This window comes from Thunnus thynnus, chromosome 16 (genome assembly GCF_963924715.1).
Source record: "Thunnus thynnus chromosome 16, fThuThy2.1, whole genome shotgun sequence".
NCBI classification, from domain to species: Eukaryota; Metazoa; Chordata; class Actinopteri; order Scombriformes; family Scombridae; genus Thunnus; species Thunnus thynnus.
Window position 1 is genome coordinate 8,218,992 of NC_089532.1, and position 22,503 is coordinate 8,241,494.

The 22,503-nt window shown below is 39.3% G+C and overlaps 1 protein-coding gene across 2 annotated transcripts in view; it reads right to left on the reverse strand.

The window, feature by feature from the left end:
- Window positions 1–320: 320 nt before the first annotated feature.
- trim9 (tripartite motif containing 9) overlaps window positions 321–22,503 on the reverse strand; it is a 44,783-nt gene continuing 22,600 nt past the window's right edge. The window contains exons 4-11 of one of the 2 annotated variants that reach the window (XM_067614394.1): window positions 14,672–14,782; window positions 13,098–13,251; window positions 12,203–12,348; window positions 9,228–9,366; window positions 6,881–6,919; window positions 5,267–5,570; window positions 4,841–5,003; window positions 321–2,984 (exon numbers count right to left, since the gene is read on the reverse strand). In XM_067614394.1, the coding sequence (XP_067470495.1) occupies window positions 2,907–2,984; window positions 4,841–5,003; window positions 5,267–5,570; window positions 6,881–6,919; window positions 9,228–9,366; window positions 12,203–12,348; window positions 13,098–13,251; window positions 14,672–14,782 (1,134 nt within the window). In that variant the 3' untranslated portion in view covers window positions 321–2,906. The remainder of the gene's footprint in view (window positions 2,985–4,840; window positions 5,004–5,266; window positions 5,571–6,880; window positions 6,920–9,227; window positions 9,367–12,202; window positions 12,349–13,097; window positions 13,252–14,671; window positions 14,783–22,503) is intronic. The other variant, XM_067614395.1, reaches the window with a different exon arrangement.

A 22,503-nucleotide genomic window follows, 5' to 3' on the forward strand; every position in this document is an offset into this window, starting at 1 on the left:
GTCCAGATGTGTAAATTTGTCCACCTGTCCACACAAACTCAATAAGTATCTCCTAAATACTGACTCAGTGTCAAAAAAGACACTTTAAATCTACTAAATACTACATTTGGAGATAGGGTAAATATTATATTATGCAAACATGCATATTTTTATTTGTAATTCATTTAAATCACTTTGTAGAGATCTGTTTTTTGTGATGATCAGTGTCACAAAAGGGTTTTTTTTGTGACACTGATTAAATCTACTTTGATTAAATGTTGTAAAAACAATAAAATATGAGACGGACAGACAGACAGATATATATTCCAGGCATCGAAACACCTTGTTGACACCTATTTATTGAATATTCACACATACAGAAAACACAGAGGCTCATATTACACTTCAAAGAATCAATAATAATAGCAGTAATATGGTAATGATAGACATATAATTATAACAATCATAGTAATCATACCGTGTTAAAATCAAAGTAATAACAATGTTCATTTCATATCCATAAAATAGACATATTCGAGTATCACTGTAAATAATATCGAGTGATGACATTCCACCTCAGATCAAACGGGGCAAAAATAATCACTTTGGAGTTAAAATGAGGTTATAATGCAGGTAACACACACACTCACACACACATACAGTATGTATGTACATTTGAAGACACCCAGTATCGCCCAGCGACTGTGTGTCAATAATTCATAAAAGTATGATTTCACGTCAAATCATCCCCGGGTCTGTTTTAACATCATTAAAGCGTATTTGGCTGGTTTAGAAACAATAAATGTTACAATCACACACTGTTGAGTTTCAGCACCTCCATGTGTTCAGGTCAGAAACACACATTTATGTTATTTTTCAATCAAAAACAAACTGATCTAGCTTCACAAATTCACACAGAAAATGTTACGAGAGTGTTGAAAAGTAACAGAAGTGTGTGTCATCTCATGCTGGACATATGGAAAATCCCTTTAATGAACCGTTTTTTATTTGAACTAAAGCTGTTTTGTTTATTTGTCCTGGAATCTGAGGTTGTGTAATGCCGTGATAATGGCTGCACTGTCTCAAAGGAAAGCTCTCGCTGCTCAGTGACCCCTCTGGTTTTATGCTGTAGCTTTATAATTACGGCCGGACAAAAGGCTCACCTTGAAAAACAGGCCAATTAAATGAATCAAAGCTTGAAGTCAGCTGTGCAGCTTACTGAACGCTGCCTGGTTTAGTTTACAAGTGTCAGCATACATGCACATATCATACTGGACATTATATCTGTAATTTTCTGAGTGCAGCCATTACTCCAACCATGTCATATTGATCCCAGATGATTCCACAATCAAAAAAAAAAATCACAGAAAATTAAGAAACGACACCTCACCGTACCTGACTGTAATATTTCCTTAAATACTGTGTGGTTATTATATCCATAGCAAACATGATTACTGTCTAGTTTTGCCCTTTTTACGATAGAAAAAATATGTAGCAGCAGGTGAAGTCAGGCATCACAGATGTTGCAGGTTACTCTGCTGAAGCAATGAATCTAGTTTGTAGCAAAGCTTCATAAATCGTTTGGGAGGATTGAAAAGGGGGAGAAGAAGGCACACCCATGAAGCTCAAACACAGGAGAGCACCTAGTGTGTATGCTAGACATGTGCTGTATGTGTCTGGGCTGAGATGCAACGTTTTTGGGCAACAATTCCCTCAGAATAATCGCATGAGTTCACTCAGTGCTGCCAGGAAACATTTTTAAGAAACTTCTAACCACTTGTTGCCCAAATTCGATGTCTCAACACATCGTCACCTTTCCTGTTGCTTTTGTAGGACGTAAAGCGAACCGAAAAGCCTTGTCAGTTCAAGAACAAACTCCAAACTACATTTTTAAAGCGACAAAAAAAAAAAAAAAAAAGATTCAGCGTCTTCCTCGCTTTAATAGCTATACATCAAATAAAGGAACAATGACGGATTCTCATTGGAAAAACTCTGAACATCAATAACTTATTTAGCTATACACCTCTTTGCAATAGATAATCTCAATAACAATATTACAAAACTACCAGGATTCAGTCACCTACAGTAGAAAAGCCAGAACTAAGCGAGCTGCTTTAGCACCTTATTCAAGAAGCTTCACAGTCGTCATCTTTAACCCATTTTTCCATGAACAGAATCGCCCGCTCGTATGATACACGAAACCAAAAATCCCTCCCTCCTGTTCTGAGAGCTGCACCGCAGAGAAAGGCTGCATGAAGGCCTCGCTTCCCGTAGCATTTTACACGCCGATGCCGTATTTTATTTATTTATTTTATTTTATTTTTTACAGACGATACAGAAGGTTCACACGAGCTAAGCCACTAAGAAAAGCGTCTCATTTACACGGACGAGGATACGACAGTGACAGCAGCGGAGAGTCGGGACTATTGCTCTCATCCGTGGATCGTTGCACCTGCTGACCAGTCTCGACCCACCCTCACACACAGTCACACACACACGCACACACACACACACACTCTAAAAGACTACCTCTGTATGTGTGTCAGGATGAGAATGAGGAGTAAAATGCACTAAATTGTATCTAGATGGAATGACGGAGCTCCTTTTTCTAAGTCGACCCATTTAAAAAACAACTTCTTCCATCCGGCTTGAGATCATAATTAAATTTGGTTTCTTCAGCGACAGCTTATCTGTATCACGTCAAGATCCGTTTTGGCAGAGTACTGCGGATGGTCCATGAGTCCAAGGTTTAGGCATGATAAAGGCATGGCTCAGCGCTGGATGGGCCTCTTGCAGAGAGTCACGGGGTCAGTCGGTCAAGGGGACGAGAGGAGGGGAGTTGACGAGGTGAGGGGAGTGAGAGTGGGACTGGTAGGATGAGCCCTGGGGAATCCTGGAGAGGTTTTCCCAAACTGGTGGTGAGTCTTTTAGCACACGGAGCCGGTTGGATCTGCCTCCCCGGGGGTGTAGAAGTCAGGGATGGGTAGACCAGTGTGGAGGGTGACCTGCAGAGCAAAAGAAAAATATGTGTACATAAAAATTTAAAGGATAGATTCACACTTTTTTTTTTAACCACTGAAATGTTTTTTGGTTTTTCTCTCGCTGTAATCATTCCTCCTGTTCATACTGACCATTAGAAGGTTCCTTTCAGATCTTGTTTTGGGCAAAAATAGATTTAAAAGATAATAATAATGAGGCTTCAGTTATCTGAGGTTGTCAAATAAAGTTGAGTTCTTCCACAGTTACAGACTTTTTAGTAAAACAAGTCCTCTTTGTGTTGCTACCGACAGTGTTTTCCTGTTCAGCTGCAGTGGAAGTATTGGACAAAAACAAGGAATTTGGCACTAAAAAGACTGTAACTGTGAGAGATATTGACTTGATTTGACTCATGTGGACAGCTGAAGCCTCATATTAGTTATCACATAAACTGTGAATGTATTCTCTAAGTGTTGATAATTTATGGTGATTTATTTTCTGCCTGCGGGTGGAGCTGTTGAACTGTTTCTTCAGTCACTAACGTGTTTTGTCTTAGAGGCATTTTTACTTTCATCACCAAGAGACACAGGACAAAAACTGGCTGAGAGCAATAAGAAATTCAAAGCTACTAACTGTTGTTTGAGTCTTTGAAGATTCCTCTTTTAAGGTTTAATCCTCAAAGCCCATATTTGTAAAACTCGGAGAAGCAGTTGTAATGAATAATAACTGTACTCATGTGATACTTTATTGATCTGCTTGTAAAAACTGTGCCTGCAGCTTTGCTTGAGGATGTATGAATGCAGAGTCAGCTATGAAACAGCGCCACCTGGAGTCAGTAGAGACTCACTGCATTGACAATTTACAAATTTTAATAAATGCTTTATATTGAAGACAATATTCCTACAATTAGTATTTTTTTATGGAAATGTGCTACCCCATTTATGTTGTAGTTACTGATACATCATTGTACCCCCTTATTTTATTTCTGTCTCTGCAGTTTATTGTTTTTTTCTTATTTTACTTGTAGCTAATTCTGTTTGCCCAAATGTATTTATTTTAGTTTTGTTCTGTTATTTGTTCTTCATTGACTTTCTGTAATATGTGGTCTTGTGTTTCATTATATTTTGTGTATATTGGAGAAGTTAATACAAATTTTAATAACAAAAAAGGTTTATATTGAGACTTTATGTTATTGACAGAAAATTATTTTGTAATTACATTTTAGCTGAATAGTGCATTTGTTTACTGTGACACTGTATGAGGAATACAATGAATGTTATTTTTAAGTGTGCAGCTTTTTAAAAGAGAAATAATTTAACCATTTATTCCAGAACTCGTAGAGCCTGACATACACTACATTTTGCAAACATTAACACACATTTGAATAAAGATTAAAAACCTGCATACAGTAGAATTAAATGCTACTGCAGGAGGAAGCTGGTAAGAAAAAATTGCTATAAGCAAGCAGTCGTATATCAGCGAGGATATGTAGATTCATTTATACAGTATGAGCCTAGTTTATATATATACATATATATATATACATTATATATATAAGATATGTCATGTACTGTACATGTATAATTGGATATCAAAAGTGGAACAACTGTGGAGACTATAAAACAACTTCTGTACCGACCTGAACCACCACAAGGCTTGTTTGAATGTTTTAAGCAGCCAAATAATTACAACAATCTTCTATCTCAGAAATGGAAGTAGTTTAAAAGTGTAGCTTTCTTTTTAATTGGTGTGTATTGTATATGGAATATTGTTTGATCATGTAAAGTTAATTTATATATTTGTTTTGTGATATTTAAGTCAATAAATGAATTAACTAACTAACAAACTAATACCACCTTGTGATATACACATTATGATTTTCTACCTGGACATTTCGGTTGAGGCTGATAGCGGGGTAATAGACGCCCTCCAAGCCCTCAAATGCCACCGGACCCTGCTGCTCATCGTTGATGAGGAAGATGATGATCCTGCGTGTGAAGTCAAGCAGCACTCCTATTGTAGATCCTTTACTGATGCCACCGTCCGTCCTGCACGGTCACACAGAGAGAAATCAACTGAAGAGATGACAGATCTTTACATAAAATAAGTGCTGTTATCTGCAATATCCTGCCAGATTTGTGATACACAGAGATTATTTGCAGGTGTCTTCTAATCCTGTCAAGGATTTTCCAAATAAACTTTTTATATAAGATGTATAAAAGACTTAAAAACAACTTATTGTCAGCACATGGCTGCAGAGGTGATGATAAACAAACACAACCAAAAAAAGAGTGTAATTTCCTTTAAATACCTGTTGGTGTGTGAGTTGTTGTGCATGAACCAAGAGCGATTGTTGTCCACGTACATGGCCCAGGCCTTGTCGTCCTTCCCCAGCATCACATCCTTCAAGACGTCACCCCGTGCGATCCCGAAGGCCGGGTCCGGGTGGTTGTCATAGCGATCGACGGTCATCTCCCAGTAGTGCACGCCGCGGGAGAAAGCGGAGTTGCCCATCACCACTCTGTCGTCATAGCTGTTGCACGACACCGTCAGGTTGTCGTTGGAGAAGATGATGTCCGGGTGGGCGGAGGCGGTGTCAAACGTGAACCAAGCGACTGGGAATAGTTAGCACAAACTGTCATTTAGCATCTGTGATGTCACTGACTCATAAAACCTGATGCAATAATCACGAGCATGTTGGACAGACTTTACAAAGGTGACATGAGTCTAGAGGTTGAAGGTTAGATGAGGTGAAGTTACACTTTAAAAATAGCTTTAATAAAAGGAATAATAATTATATGAAAGAAGATGATCATTCTCTATCACCATTATGATCATATGATTAATAATTCTAAGCATTAAACTATAGCGGAAACTATTTAATTATCACACCTGTGTCACGCTCATAATAACTGGCATTTGTTTTCACCTGCTTGGAGCACCAGATAGGTGCTGTTTACTGAATCCAGATTCAGTTCCCAATCAGAAAGATGTAATAAACTGACTTTAAATTCTTGGTAATTTCTTCATCATCATACAACAGTCAGTTCACGCTAAATTTAAAGAAAATAAAACATGTTTCTCACTTATCCCCCAGTGGTATCTAGTTGTAGTTGTCCTGATAGTTTTGGTTTTATTTGAAGGGGTTTCAAGATCTTTGCAGCCTTCACTTGAAATTTTGTTTGTGCTGTTTGAAGCATTTAAAATTTTCAACAGCAGCGAGTCTTTTTTAGAAATAATGGTTACTCCTCTGGAGAATCCACAAACCTCCCTGTACTTAATTTTCAACAGGCCTTTTTTCTGCCAAATGTAAAAGAAAAAGGTCAAATCCGTCCACAACAAGATCTCTGGATCTAGTGGATCATATTCATGTTTTAATGATGTGAGCCCTACAGATGAATTACTGTTCACATTCATTGTATTATGTTGGTGGTAGAGATCTCAAAACCTCAGCAAATAACACCAAAACCATCTGCATAAATGATATCTCTGGGATTAAGTTGAAAATTATGTTAACATATTTTAATTATTTATGCCTTTAACCATCTGCGCTGTTGCGTTACATTCAAGCAGGATAAATCAAATGCTAATAATTAAGTTGCTTGACTCAGGGTTGGAAAATATATCATCTTAACTACTCTATATAGAGAAATGTTGGAGTTTAACAGGCGGGCGTTTGTGCTTTACATGGGCTCCACTACACGTGCTTGTCCACAGCTTTCATTGGTGTCACTATGTGCTGTAAAGTTTCATTACATAGCCTTATTTCCCAAAGGAAAGGCATTTATTAGGAGCCTGTATTGAACGTTTAATATGTGCAGCCCACAGAACAGCAAACTGCCCGCTTGCTGGTTTAAGAGTGAAGACAGGCAATGGCCAGGAGGAGATCAAAGTGGAAACAGTCAGCAATGAGAGCCGTCCATACCTGTGCCTATAGATTGCATATCGCATGGAGGGAGTCCAGCTGAAATGTGAAATGAAGCGGGGAGGAGGAAGAGAGGGAAAAAGGGGAAAGAAAAGAGGGGAGCAGGAGAGTGGAGCAAAGCAGTGAAGCAGACAGTGTAGAGGTTTCGGGAGGGGTGGCGGAGAGGGTAAAAAAGCAGGTTTGATCAGGGAAGCTGGTTTTGCTCAGTGGCCGAAAGATTACAGAGGAGGTCCCAAAAACAAAACTGAAGAGCTCCTAGAAACAAACCAGGAGAGACTTAAAAAGAACAAGCATGAAAACAAAGAGAAAGACTGTTCTGGTCGAGAAATTCAGGCTTTTCTTTCTGACTAAATCAAAGCACAGTCCGGTCAGGCCGAAGGAGGTCAAATCTCTGCAAAACACTGAAAACGTCTGAGTGGTTAGATCACTTTGTGCAGCCCCCAACAGATGCTGAGTGCTCTCTCTGTCAGGTAGGGAGGCTGTCTGGGCCTTTCAGGTCCACTGATGGATGACAAGCTTCCCCGTCTATGCAGAGCAGCATTTAACTAATGGGAAAGCAAGCACGTGGGCGGATTATACATGAATCAGCCGCTACTGGATGCACCTGGTTTAAAAGCTCAAAAACACCCTAAAACAGAATTCACATCCTGCTGCTGCTGTTGGGTTAAAACCTTGCTGACATGTTGAAGGCTTTTAGTGTCAATCATTTTTGTGTTAGATAAAAGGTAAAATAGGTTGAGGAAATTTCATGACCCTCAGGTCCTTAAAACCACTTTGAAAACCATAATTACAAACTTAAAATGCAAATTTTTTAAATCTGAATTTCTAAGTTGACTTGTTGAAGATGCAAGGTTTTATTTTGGCAGCAGCAATTTGTTATTCTGAAGATCTTCTGGAGTTCAGTCAAGATTTTTTTGCTGCAAATGAACACGTTGTTCCCAAAAGTACCAGGAAACTGAGGCGAGACTCTAGTCTGTGATCTCATCAAGTGAAAATATTTTGCAGACTATACTCCTACTAGTGTTAGACCTGTAATAAAATACCTGCCAGCTGTTTGCTAGAACACAAAGTCATGATCAAATTATATGTGGATTTGTTTGTTTTTTCATTAAGCTCCGCATTAGCTATTATCACAGTAGTAGTTACTCTCCTGGGTTCATGCACAACAGTCATGGTTCATCATCCATAACATAAAAAATCCAACATTTTATCAATGGAAATGTACCCAAGACTCTTTGAAGGTTTGATGAGGCAAAAAAAGTACATATTTTGGCACAGTAACAACACCAAAGAGTAGGCATGGCTGTGTTTTCAATTCGCAATTTAACACCTGTGTAAACGGAAATGAAAAAATCATGTGTAAAATCCACCTGAGAAACACAAACACAGGGTAGCAAACATGTGGCAGGTAGCTTGGAAAGCAAAAGTGCTGAAAAATGGATATTCAATTTAAATTTTATTTGTGTTAACTGAAAGCAGTTGCCATTTTGTAAATGATAAAAATAAGAAATAACAAGTGATAAAGAGTGATAGTAAAGATACAGTATATACAGTGTAGAGATGTGCTCTGGCCCTCTGCATAGTCTAAGAGAAATCAAAACAGTGCACATTTCTAAACAGCATCTAAATGTCACTTGTTTTTTGTCATTTTTTTAAATCTTTAAACTCAGTTATCTTAAATTGGTTGTGGTTTGTACAGTTTGTGTTATGTTTACATGTCCTCTTTTAGTCACGACTGCAGAACAACTAGTACTTATAACCATCTTCACCCGGCCTCTATTTCCTTGTAATTAGCTCTGCCAGTATATAAACCAGCCTTCATTCCCTCCCAACTTCCCTGCCAAACCGTGTCCTGTGCATATCATCTTAGCATCTAGTTGTTCTGCTTTTGTCTGCCTTTTCTTGCCTAGCCTCTTTTCTTTGTTTGCCTGTTTGGACTTGACTACCTGTTATGGTTACTTGTTTTGAACTACAGACACTGTAAAACTTGTTTAAATCAAACCTTCTGAGTTGTGCAAAACTGAGCTTTTACACTTGTTCCCTTTTTCCTTCTTAGAAGCACTTCTGTAACGGTTTTGAAGAGTGATATATAAATAAAATTTCTTAAATAACACATATATGGAAGTGGCTTGTATCTGAGGTCTTTACTGCCAGTAAAAAAGCTCTAGAAAGTATGTTTTATTGCCAACACAGACTAGAGTCTTTGCTCTTTCTTTGGATTCGAACTTTGTGGGCATCAGAGGAACAAATGGATGGATTTTGTTCAAGGGTGTGTTTTTTTTCTTAAAGATATACAGTTATATACAATAGTCGGAGGAGTAGGAGGAGGAATTGGTGCTTTACGTACTCTCAGAGGTCTGCATGATAAGCGTCTTGCTGTACTGTCCCACTCCGCTGGCATTAAAGGCCTTCACTCTGGACTTGTACGTACTGTTGAAGTGGAGCCCGTCCACCGTGCAGATGGTCTCTATCCCCACGTACACTTCCTGTAAAGACACATAGAGTTTCCTGTGAAGACGCTCTGGCAGATACAGTGAGTGCGTAGTCATGACACCGAACAGACAGAGAGCCCTGTTTTTTATAACCCAGCAGGCTCTGCATCTGAAAGGAAAGTCCCGTTTGGATTTGGCAGGGAGTGCAATAAGTGAGAGTGTGAGTTTGTACAACTGAGCGTGGGTGAGGCAGCCCACATGGGAGTATAAATAGACATGGGGACACAACTCGCCAAGCTCAGCGTGGCACTGTGTTGGCGTGCCTCAATGAGTCAGAGAATGGAAGAGGAAGAGAAAACTTCCTTTGCAATTTGGAAAATTTTTGTTTGTCAAAGTTAAGCATCAGGCGCAGATATGACATAAAGTGATTTGAGTTGAAATTGAAGAGATGCACAGACCTTCGGCAGACAAAAACAACAGTCGGACATTTAAAACACACAAACAAACAAACTTTGGTACAAACTAAACAGCAAATTTAAACACAACAAATATAATATGAAGTTCCACAATGTGTTCTGAGATGATTCTCTACATTTACTCTGATCATATACCTGTGTTGTAAATTTCAGGCTACCACTGAAAGACTCCAAGCTTTAACAGAGTTTGGCATCGACTGCCTTCCAATTAGCAGTTAGCAGATAGAGTTGGAGGATCTGTTGGCACATTGAATGTAAATGTCCACTTACGGAGCAGTTGTAATTAAGATAGAGGCTCGTACTTTCGGTCGATTACAGAACACACAATGAACTCGAAAGGGCGAGAGATTACGGCCAGCTGGCTTTAGCTACCAGGCTTCAGAGAGGCAGGTCACTGCCTGCTTTTCCTAAATTAAAACACAGGATGCCTCAGCAAACAGCTGCTGCACCATTCACATTACACAGGGAGCATTCAGCTGATGCTCTGAGTGTTAGTAACTGTAATCTCATTTCCCATCTATTCAGTTTTATAAAGTGTAAAAGTCAATCAAATTTCACCAGTGCAGCCTTACAAAATCTGTGTCAAAAGTGTAGCCGGGGGGCTGATTTGTTATTCTTTTTTTTTAAGCATTTAGAGATCTTACAAAGAAAAAATATCATGTTTATACAAGCATGAAAGCTGAGCATTTTAAAACGATTTTTAAAGACAAAGCTGATGACAGATCACTGAAATCAGAGAAGACAAGTTAAAGAAAACAGGGAAGGAGTATAACTGAGACTGTAACATTTGGTAGTGAAGGAGGTGCTATATATTGTATTTGAAGAAAAGGTGTCTGTGTATGTGTGTATTTGAGCTCAGTTATTGCACTGTCAGGGTTTTATTTTGCTGTCCATAAGAGCTGGTAAATTGAGTTATAAAAGTAAGGAAAATCAACTATAACAACATCAAAACAATATCAATTAAAGCTTCAGAAACAACAAGTAAGTTGAACCTCAAATATCAAACCACTCAGATTATGTGATATTTGATATTATAGAGGAATCTGATAGAAATGTGCTTCGGCTGTGTTCATAACCTCAGTTTGGTCAAAGGATGAGATGGGATTACAGTGACTTTTAGCCTGTTTCCACTACAAGAACTCTTATTCTGGTTCCTCTGGATAAAAGGCTGGAACTCAAACCTGCATTTTAATCCAGAGGAGCCAGAGATGAACTTTAGTTTCTCTGCTACAGTTCCTGGTGCAGAAAAGTCCCTGCTCTGAGGGTGGTACTTTCCAGTGGCCCAGGGGCAATACTAGGATGACGGTAGGACATTGTTGGTGTCCTACTAACTGTAAAGGAGTTCTGACTGACATTGCAGAGGGTAGATAAAGGGTTGAGTTTTCATTTTCTGTGGTACAAATTTGGCAGAAACTTTGATGTATACTGTTGCTTCCTGTACATGATAGCCTGTATCGGTTGCTCCTGTGTTTCAGTAGGAAATAGGAATAGCAGATTTTTCTCTGTTCATTTACTCTCATTACATGGACAAACATACTGTAGCCCAAAAACAAAGGAACAACATGGATTCTGCCACTATGGAAAAAAAGAGTATCACTTTTCTCTCTGTATTAGTAACCATTATTTCCTTCCGAGCAGTGAGTCTGTACAGTGTTTGCTTAAAGTATTTGCCAGATTTAAAGAGTAAAACAACACTTTCTACAGCAGCAAGTCACTTGGCTGGGAGCTTCATCCTAAAGTTTAACAGCACTTTAAGAAAAATGATTGTTATGAGAGTCAACAGGTCTACAGAGGAACTTTACAATTTTAGAGGTCAGACAGATATCCTCTGCCATTTTAGTGAGGGCATTGTTCAGGAGGTATAAGTTGCTGTTATAACAAAGCAGGGGCCTCAATGTATGGAAAACCGGGGAGGGTCTAAGGTGGATGGATTACATGGTGAACCTCTGGGAGGGTACGAACACCGCTTTGATCCCGGATCACACTTCCTGCGGGATCATCCCGGCTGACAGCTGCATTACAGACCCTTTCTCCTGACGGCATGTCATTCAATGCTCAGCTACAGTGCGTCACATGACCTGCTCTCATATCGCCCAAGAGCTGTGCTATACGGCCGTCGCACTTCGCCTCGAGGGATTTCAGCGACAAAGCGTTGCTTTCACGTTCGCCTGGCTGAGCTGGTGTCCTCGCTGGCACCAAATGAAGGAGTCTTTGTTGAGAGAGAGGGGGAGTAGTGTTCTGTAAAGGTGAATTATGACTTTAACTGGTCTTTAACTGGTGAAAATGTGTTGCTTTGAGATCTAAATGTAAATCTAAGAAACGTTCCCAATTCAAGGTTTTAAGAGTAAAAGTCATGTCATCTATTGAAGTAAAAACAGATAAATCTCAACTTGTACCTGCAGAAGAAAACCTACCCTGAACGGCCCCCCGTTCCCATCGTCAAGCTCCAGGATGTACCCTTCCACGGCGATGGTGGAGAGCGGCGGTTGTTTCCATGACAACGTGGCGCTGTTGTTCTGAGTGCAGCATTCCTCCAGTTGGAGCATGGGAGCAGCTGGGACTGAGGAGGGGAAACCAGGCCAAATTACAGCCCACTGAGATATGAAAAGACACCCATACGTGCACGAACAGGGATATGACTCTACAGCGCACAATGACCTGTTCAATATTTATCATTTATAAACTCCATTATGTATTTATGTATTCATAACACATTAATCGAAGACCTCTGAATCATGAATTATCAACACACCAAACTTCTCTGACTTTCTAAGTATTTTATAGAATATTTTAGCAAACACCTACAGTATGTCAGTGATACCAAGCTGTTTAAATCAGATAAATAAATGCACAAATCAAACCCAAATCACTATGCATACATACAAAATAACAGCAAGTTCCTCTATTTAAATCACCTCTGCATTAATCTCATGTTTACCAGGAAAATAATGTGTGATTTTAAGAGGTAAAGTGGTAAATATTAGTGCAAAATTAAGTTGTAACATCCATATTTTAACATTAACGTCACTATAAACCAATTACTCCATACTTTAAACACTCTTCAAAGTTTCATCACATAATCTGACTCCCATCTCAGAGCAGTCTGACTGCAGAACATCTTGTTCACAGGCTGGTAGGGATTTACTGTCTCGCCCAGACACTTCCGCAAAGCAGATGGGTCTTGAACTTGCCTCCTAAAGTTTAAAAAAAAAGTCTCCCTGCCCCCGTGCTGCCTGTCATCCCTTCTCTTCCCTCTCCTTCCTCTATAAATCCCTCAGGTGTCTGTGCCCGTGTTCTCTCCTCCTTTACCTTTCATCTGGACAAAGTCCAGCTGGTGGATGGTCTGCAGGAGGGGTCCGCTGTCCAGAGTGAGGTCAAAGTCGCTGGTCATCCTCGGGGTGAGGGTCCCCTTCCCCCACTGGCTCTCTGTCATGTGAACCCTCCGGATCAAAGCATCAGAGATCTGAGAGCAGCAGGAGACAAATCACAGATGTATCCAAATGTTTTTATCGTCCTCTACATTTTGTCTTTTAATCAAAATTAGATAATTTGGTACTAATTAAGGGGAACATAGAGACAGTTTTCAATTAGTGCCTTCCAATTGATTCCAATTATTTGCTAAGGTAAATGTCGACATCAATTCAACATCTATGAAAAATAAGTATCTAATCTAATTGGGTAGAACTGGAGCAATTCTTCCAAGAAAAAGATTTTTCCTGTATTTAGTTACAAATGACAAACTTACAAGGAAATTATTAGGAAATTATGGGTCTGTGATATAAAACATTGTACTGTATTTCCCTTCAATAAGTGAAATAAAGTTGCACTGTGCTTAAAATCTCATTCTAAATGGTCTGTTTTACACGGTTAACACTTGTATTTCACTATCAAGAACAATCATGACGCTGTGAACAATATTTCGTCATCATTGCCTCAAATACACCTCAGTTCTCCAGTCAGAACGACAGTCAGAAGAACACAAGCCCGACATCTGCTCACCATCAAACTGTCAAACTTTACTCAAAGCTGACAAATATGTTTGATTTTAACAAGACGGAATAACTCAGTGAGAGCTACGAAAACTTCTCCTGGCAACAAACAGAACTGTTCTGTACTTCATCTGTCACTTTGGTTTTGGTTGCATTTATGTTTCACATGGAAGAAAAGGCCACTTTTTCTAACATGTATTGAGTCTGAGTCATATTTGCTCCCAGTAATGAAGCAGTTTTTGAGGAGAAATTTGTAATTTTGAGTAAATTCCCTGCTTAGGGAAAGTGTAACAGAATCTCCCAGTACAAGTAGGGCAAAGTGTGACAATTACAGCTTTAAAAGCAGAAAGATAGATCGTCATCGCTTTACGTTTCGTCACAATAGATTTTACAGCTTTACTTTCTGGCTGTTCTCTATGAAAGTTGGTTGGGGGGAGCGGGAGCCCCACAATGGGTCGCAAGATAATTAACAGGAGTAAAAACATAAATCTGCTATTAGAAAATCACTCTTTAGTTGAACTGGTCACAACTGATAGACACTGTAAGTAGACATTACATCATTTTATTGAGGGTCTCAGGCCGGCAAACTCAGTATCCTTTTTTAAAAAAAACATTCTTAAAGCTCACTTATTTTTCTATTATATTTTATTATTCTTTTTAGTTATTTTATCTTAATTTTATCTTTGATGTTTATTTTATACTGTAAGGCACTTTGTAGCTTTGCTTTTTAAAGGTGTTTTATGAGTTAAGGTTTTTTTTACAGGGTCATGAGCAAAAAATAGATGCAAACATTTTGCATCCTGCTCCACTTCTTTCGCTGTTACCTGGGACATGAAAACAGGGGGAAGGTAAAGCTTCCAGTAGCAAAATGAACTTGTTTGTTATGTCTCTGACCTGGAGGAAACCACTGGGGTCGTTCTCCTTGATGACCTCCAGACAGTACTCCATCAGGCCCGTGGTCTGACGCAGCTTCACCGTACAGTGGGAGATCTGATCCCGAACAACCTGGAAAGAGGAGAAAAAGAAGAAGGAATGAGGCAAAAAAAGAAGAGGAGGAAGAAGAAGAAGAAGAAGTAGAAGAGGAGGAAGCCAAGAGGGAATCGAGTTTTGCAAGTATAATACAATTACACAACAAAAACAAAGATAATCATATGTTAATCATCATCCTTTTCCTGTAATCACTCTGGAGTGGAATATGAATGAAATGCACAAAGATGGTTTAATAAAGTGCTGCTGCGGTTTTAATAGGGCAGAGTAGAGGAGGAAAGGGAAAGACTTGAGATGAAGAGAAATAATTAATTGAGAATAAATAAGAAGGGAGGGAGAGATGTTGATGAATGAGAAGAAAGGATGGAGCTCGTGACAACTAAAAATGGCGATAGTGAAGAGGAGAAAAGGAGGCAAAACGAAAGAGAAAGAGGAGAGGTCGAATGGAGGGAGGAGGCTGGAAAACACAGATTAAACAAAGCTGTTAATGGATGAAGAGAAGCTGAATGGGACGACCAGGAGGAATACAAATAATGAGATTAACACCGGGATTGTCAAAGTGATTGATTGAGTATTTTTTTCTCTCTCTCTCTCGAGACTCGGACACAGACTGAAGGGAGGAAGGAAGGAAGAGGAGGCTGAGTAGACATCGATCCTGTTATTGACGTTAACGGAAAGGAGAGTGACATTTTGTTTTCACACGCGGGACGTGTGAACAGTCGTCAGCATTACATCAGAGACGAGACGTGCTCTGACACATTTAGCCTCTGGTTTTTCTGAGCGACTATGAGAGTCCGAGACATGTTAAAGTTAATTTTCTGTAGGTGGACATTTATTTTTGGGCTGAAGCTTGTCACAGGAAACATTTTCGACATTCAAAAATCTGTCGGATACATGCTGATCACCCGGTATTCATAATATCTTCCCCTAACATGGCGTGAATACAGGAGAATACCATCCCTATAGCACGTACAATAAGATATTTGATTGATTTGATATTTTTCTCACAGCATTCGATGCTACCCGGGAGATTCCCTCTCTATCACTGATGTCCACAGAGCCTCTTGCAACAGTGTGAAATAAACGGAGGTGCTGGACCGAGGGTTGCTAGGTAACAGTTACTTCATCGCTGCTGTCTGAGGGGCTCCAAGGCTGAACAGAGAGGAAAATCCTTTCTGCAGCCGCCCGAAGACCGACAGCACACATGAAGATGATTTACTGATGACTGCAGTCAGAGTGCATCAAGTATGCAAGTATTGTACCACTGACACATACAGTCCAACACAGTCTTAGACTCCACTGTAATCATAGCTGATTGTAATCTAATTAACTGGCCTTTCACGTATGTAATCAACCTGGTAAATACATATTTAAATATTATTTATTGCCCCTTTTCTAATCTATTCAGAACATAAATGATTTTGGGATTGTCCTCTGAATGGCATCAAATAGCAGTGGACAATATTGATAAAAAAGTGTTTATCACAGTATTCTGTGTGCAGTTTAACAATAGCAATATGAATCGTGATATAATTTCTGGATATTTAACTCAAGAAATCAGTTATAATAACCAGATGTGAATGTAATGTAATGCAACAGTTCTCTAAATCCAATATTCCCATAAAGCAGTGCAGCTTATTAATTTGCAACATTCAACATGACCTTCTGCAGGGTCACCATATAACAATATAAGATATAACAAGATGAGAGTGAAAAAATATATACGCAGGTCTTTTAACCATCATATTAAAGGAAAGAGCATCTGCATTAAGGACGTTGTTACACACAAAACTAAAAATATATGATGATACAGAGCTCATGTGGTATAATAAACATTTCTGAAACATCCGTTCTCTTTAAGGAAGAATCACAGAAAACAAGAAATCTAATCACGTTGCAAGACATTTCAATTAAAAGGTATATAAATGACTAAGCTCAGCCAAAAAAAGTGATTTTTTTTGGGCTAAAAAGTATATTAGTGGGATACATGAACGATAACTTCTCAACTACTAATTTCTTATAGTGGTGTTTTTACAGATCTGCCATTTGGCGGTGCAGTGGCTCAGTGTCCAGCACTGTTGCCTCACAGCAAGAAGGTCCTGGGTTTGATTCCCGGCTGGGCCTTTCTGCGTGGAGTGTGCATGTTCTCCCACCATCTAAACATGTATGTTAGATTAATTCTGCTGTCAGTGACCTTGACCAAAGGCATCTGCATAGAACTGGAGTCGGTCTCTGGGCGCTGCACAATGGCTGCCTACTGCTCCTACTTCACTGTACAACTGTATGTGTGACAAATAAAGCACCTTTATATATACATTTTATCATGTTTATCGTTGCTGGTTCTCATTTATCTTTAGCTTTTATGTTTTTTTAGACACTTTCATTGACATTTAGCACTTTGTAAAGTTATTTTACTCTTAAGAGGCACATTTTGGGAAAAGGCCATCTTAAGTTCGGCCTCTCAACTTTTAAGCCAACATGGATGAGAAGACCTTAAAATGCTGATAAATGGAAATTTGAACATCTATTATTATGTTTGTATGATACAATTGAAAGGTCCAGAACTGCTACTAAAGGACCTTGTGTTGATTTGTTTTGCCAATGAATGTTATAATCGTTTGATAATTACTTTTCTTTCTTGAGTGATGCAGTTTATTTAGACAATATGTGTTAATGGCACCACACCAAGTAAGTTTAATATGACGGCTTATGTTCCAGTTTAGTTTGTCTGGGCAGCTGGAAACTATTTTTAACTGACCTCGGGTGTCTAACTGCACAAAGACGCTTGAAAATGTGTTTTTTTTAGTTCTGAACCACCGAAGGCCTCGTCGCTTCCACTGCTTCAGCTGTTTCCTCGTGAACTCTTATCTACAGTGAACACCAGGGAGGTTGCATTTAAGCAAAGATTATTCAATCACGTTCAGCTAAAGTTGCAGGGTCTGGAATCACATTTGTTTTGACCCACTACTGTATCTTCTGCCAAAATATCTGCGGTTTTGTATCGCCTCTGGGGCTGCGAAAATGATTGCCGAGCATCGGTACAACCACAGTTGTGAACTTAAATGAACCAAATACAAAATGGCAACTTCTCCTTCAATGTTCAGACCAAGGAAAACAAATTACAAGTCTAACTGCACTTTAAGAGAATGAAATATTAAATGCAAACAGAATATTTTCTGCTCAATAAATATTTTAGACCTACAAAGTTAATCATATTCTAATTATTCCCCTCTTTTAGTGCTGTAATCAATCAGTGAGAGGACCGTGTTTAACCTCTCCTCTACAGTGAGAGGAGATTTCACTCCAGCTCGGATGATTCAGTCTATATGTCTCTGGCTCAGGGCCAAACCATCCCTGCTGTGTCAACCCTGGAACATCCACACCCCTGCAGTGGCCTGGCAGGGCTCCAGGAAGAGTTTCTCACTGCTGTCGCTGGCTGTTTAACAATCAGACGTGCTCTGTCGCTGCTTCGCACGCAGCTGGGATCACAATCTCTTAATTCACAGAGTACAATGCATTTGGAGGAAGCTCACATGATGGTAAAGATGCAGAGAAATGACAACAACTTTTCATCGAATCTCCCTTTCCTTTCCTTTCTTCCTCTCGCTGCTGCTTACTGAGCAGCTTCTCTCAGCATTCCAGTCATCTTTCCTGAAATCTGCTTTAAATCAGCTTCGGAATAAGATAAAAAGGCAGCCACCGGCAATACCGCTCTGCCGGATGATCGCTGGATAATGGGTGAAGGGAAGATTCATTCATCTGAATTTAACAGAGAGGGACCGGAACGCAGCGTCGAGGTGGAGGCGGTAGAGGAGGAAATTTAGCATCTTGAGGAGAGATGGATTAAGACAGAAAAAAAGAAAGAGAGTAAGGAAGAAATAGAGAGAGGAGTGAGTGACGTAAACAAAGTGCAGGACAGCGGTAGAGGGCAGAGCTGGCTGTGCAAGTGGGCCACAGTTTCTGCAGCGGCAGAGATGAACGGAGCTCACGTGGGAAACAAACTCCGTCCCCTCAGACATATGTGGCTGTCATGGTGATTAAGCACGTTGGACTTGTCACACAGAGTCATGGCAGCACAACAGTGCCGCTAAAACAATCCCAAACAGAGAGAGAGGACAGAATTAATAGAAATTGGAGCTCAAAGTGCTGAAACGTGCAGTGATATTTCCCTTTACGGTCATCGTCCGAGTTCGGTACAGCAGGTTTTCATGAATTTCCTCATGCAGGTACTCAAATGAGAAAGGTTTTCTCTTGCAGTGGGACACAGTATCATTAAAACACTTTGTTCACTTTGGATTAACAACTTCAATAACCTCACAGCACAACTTTAAATTAGAGACTTGATTCACGAGAGCTGCACAAATGTAAATATTCTCTATAAGCTCTGACAACAACGAAAGCACATCAAACAAGGCGAGATATTTACGGGGGCAAATATTATCCCATATTTCATCAACTGAGTGAGTCTGCAGGACCTGCTGCCTCGCTGTAAAATATATTATCTCCATCAATCCATTTCTGCTGTAATTATTAGGCCACTGCAGCACTTTTGGCCTTGCAAGATACCGTGGCTGCAGTTTTCTTACATGTCCCTTTACAGCAGCAGCATACAGGCTGGTAGACAGAACAAGTAAGGACATTTATAACATTAAGAAAGTGCATGAAGATGATTTAATGATGTTAATATATAGTACAGAGGGAAGACAATACAATACAGAGGGAAGTGGAATATAAGCAGAACGTGAGGGAGAGGGAGAGCAGAGAAAGAAGGAGATGCAAGAGATTGAGGAAAGTGAAAGATGTTGGGGAGCAAAAGGAGGTTAAGAAAAGGGGGGATAAGAAGAGAAGACGGATGAAAAGGGATTGTGGAAGGAAACATTAAATTAAACAGTTACAAGAAAAAAAAGGAAGCTGAATAATGGGATTAGAAACGCCTTCTGCTCCGTCTTGTATGTATGACGGTTAAAGAAAGTGACGAGTGCTACTTCTACTGACACTCAGCTGTCAGCGCAGATCAAGGCGCTGCCTGCTTCGTATTAATGTATCTCTTAGTCAGACCGTCGCAGGAAAAATGCAGAGAAGCTTTACTTGTTACATACAAACATGACAAGAAATCCAACAGAGCAAAGAGTCAGAATGACAGATATAAGACTACAAATAAGGATTTTTTTCATTATTGACAGATCTTCTAGTTATTTTTTCAATTAATAGATTCATGGTTTTGTCTATGAAATCCTGAAAGGTTTATCACAATTTCCAACTACTAACTTGTTTATTCTGACCAAACAGTCAAAAACCCAAAGATACTTAGTTTATAATTACATAAATGCAGCAATTCTTCATATTTGAGAAGCTGTGACTACAATTGTTTTTGATTAATCTTCTATCAATCTAATCTAGGGCTGCAACTAATGATTATTTTCATTATCGATTAATCGATTAGTTGTTCAGTCTATGAAATGTCAATTAAAGGTATAAAAATGTCGAACACTGTTTCCCAAAGCCCAAGATGAAACCTAAAATGTTGTTTTGTCCCGACCAACAGTCCACAACCCAAAGATATTCAGTTTATTATCATAGAAGACTATAGAAACTAGAAAATATTCATATTTAAGAAGCTGGAACCAGAACATTTTGGCATTTTTTTCTTAAAAAATGACTCAAAACGATTATTCAACTATCAAAATAGATAGCAATTCATTTTCTGTCAATCAACTAATCGTTGCACAAATATACTGGGAAATAATAGGTCGATACTGGATTCAACAGCAGTCTAAATATTTAATGTTCACCCAGCCAAATCCGCTGATAAACAGTCTCTGCTGCAGATCTCGCACAGTGAGAGACTGAATCATTCGATATTTGCCTCCGGAGTTCTTTATATTTCCTGAGTTCATCTACGAGCCACTGTATAATCTAAACTCTTCCTTATGTTTGAGTGCTTGAGGACTTTGGGGAGCAGGGATCCCCTGGAGCAAAGGCAGTCGAGGAGGAGACAACATGGAGGACAAACCACACAGACAGCGAACCACTACAGTGGAAGTAAAAATAGCCTCTGTGTGAATGTGGTCATTAAACGACCCGTGCTGGGCGACCATGGGGACGAAGCATCCGGTGGCAAACTTCACAGCGAGCGTGAGACTTAGTTTCAGATTCACTTTGTTTCGCTCTAATCAGCCCTCAGAAGAATCTCTCATCAGTTCAGTGCTCAGAGCTCTGATCTCGCAGATGAAATGCAGTGAGAGGGACTGACAGCGGAGGCACTGCGCCTCGGTTTGATCATCTTTAATACATTCTCTACACAACACTGAAGGACCATACTGGTGTTTTCTTATCCTGCCATCAAGAATAAGTTTGTACAGATTTGAAACATGTTTGAGAAAGGTACATTTATTTTATTGAGTTGTCAAAGAGAGTCTTTAAAACATCAGGGATTGTTGGTTCATTCAAGTGCTTGTGGGAAGTAGGGCCGCAACTAACGATTACTTATTTTCTCAATTAATCGATTAGGTGTTTGGTCTATAAAATGTCAGAAAATGGTGAAATGGTCTTCTTTTGTCCTGAGCAACAGTACATAGCCCAAATATAGTCATTTTACTGTCATAGAAACAAGAAAATACTCAGATTTGAGAAGCTGGAACCAAAGAATTTGGACATTTTTTCTTAAAAAAATGATTAATCGATTAGCAAAATACTTGGCAACCAACCAATTAATTGACTAATCGTTGCAGTTCTAGTGAGAAGCGCCTTACAGTCACTTCAGTCTGCTGTAGAAAGGCAACTTTTTAAAGCAAGACATGTCAAAATTCAACGTCCATGTCTGCTAACTCTTTGTCTTACATGTTTGATTTTTGAACAGTCTGTGAATCCAAAACTGCCCCAAAAAACACAGCCCTTTGCTCTTCATGACAAAAAGACTTAAAAGAAGCCTACAAAATGTTCACTGTGATGGATTATGTATGAAACAAGTCTTTGTGAGTTGGTTTTCAGATCCTACTGACATAAAGAGAAAAGAATAGCTGTTAAGTAAGTTAAGGGCCTAAAACATGATCCTTTAAGTTGTGAACAGGACCGTAGCTGCTACGAGGACACTGAAGGCTGGTCCTCAGTGTTGTATTTGGAGAAATCGGGGTTTTTAATGACCCGAAGAGGAGTTTACAATCACATGGTGGGCTTTGAAGGCTGATTCTGATGTCATTCTGACTAAATATATTTCAAATTTTCAACAAAAACATGAAGTTAAATTAAAAGAAAAAATGAGAGACCAGTATTTACTGTAAAAAGATGTAATTTATACAAAACTGTGTAACTGAACAGTTAAACAGTTGCACTATCTGGAGACTAAGTTACTCTTACTAATTTGTACTTTCAGATGAAGTGTTCTGACAGTTTACTGAACTAATGAACTATATACTGTATATAACTTTTTTCCTGTATGTTTGTCTGTTTTTCTTCATGTTTTGTGTTTGTTTTACTTTTTGTGTGTTTTTCACAGGGTTGAGTGACACCACTGAACAACTGGACCTCAGTATTTGCTTCAGCTCTGACTATAAAGTAGCAAACACCACTTTATTATCTGGATAGTTGAGTGAGTTGATGCTTATATAAGTGCTCAGTGTGACACTTTGCCGTCTCTCTGAAATCTAAACAAAAACATGGGTCAGTCCGCCTGATGTGCTGGGAAAGAAAATGAACCTGACTCATGTTATGAAGGACTACTTCTCGCCTCCACATCTTCA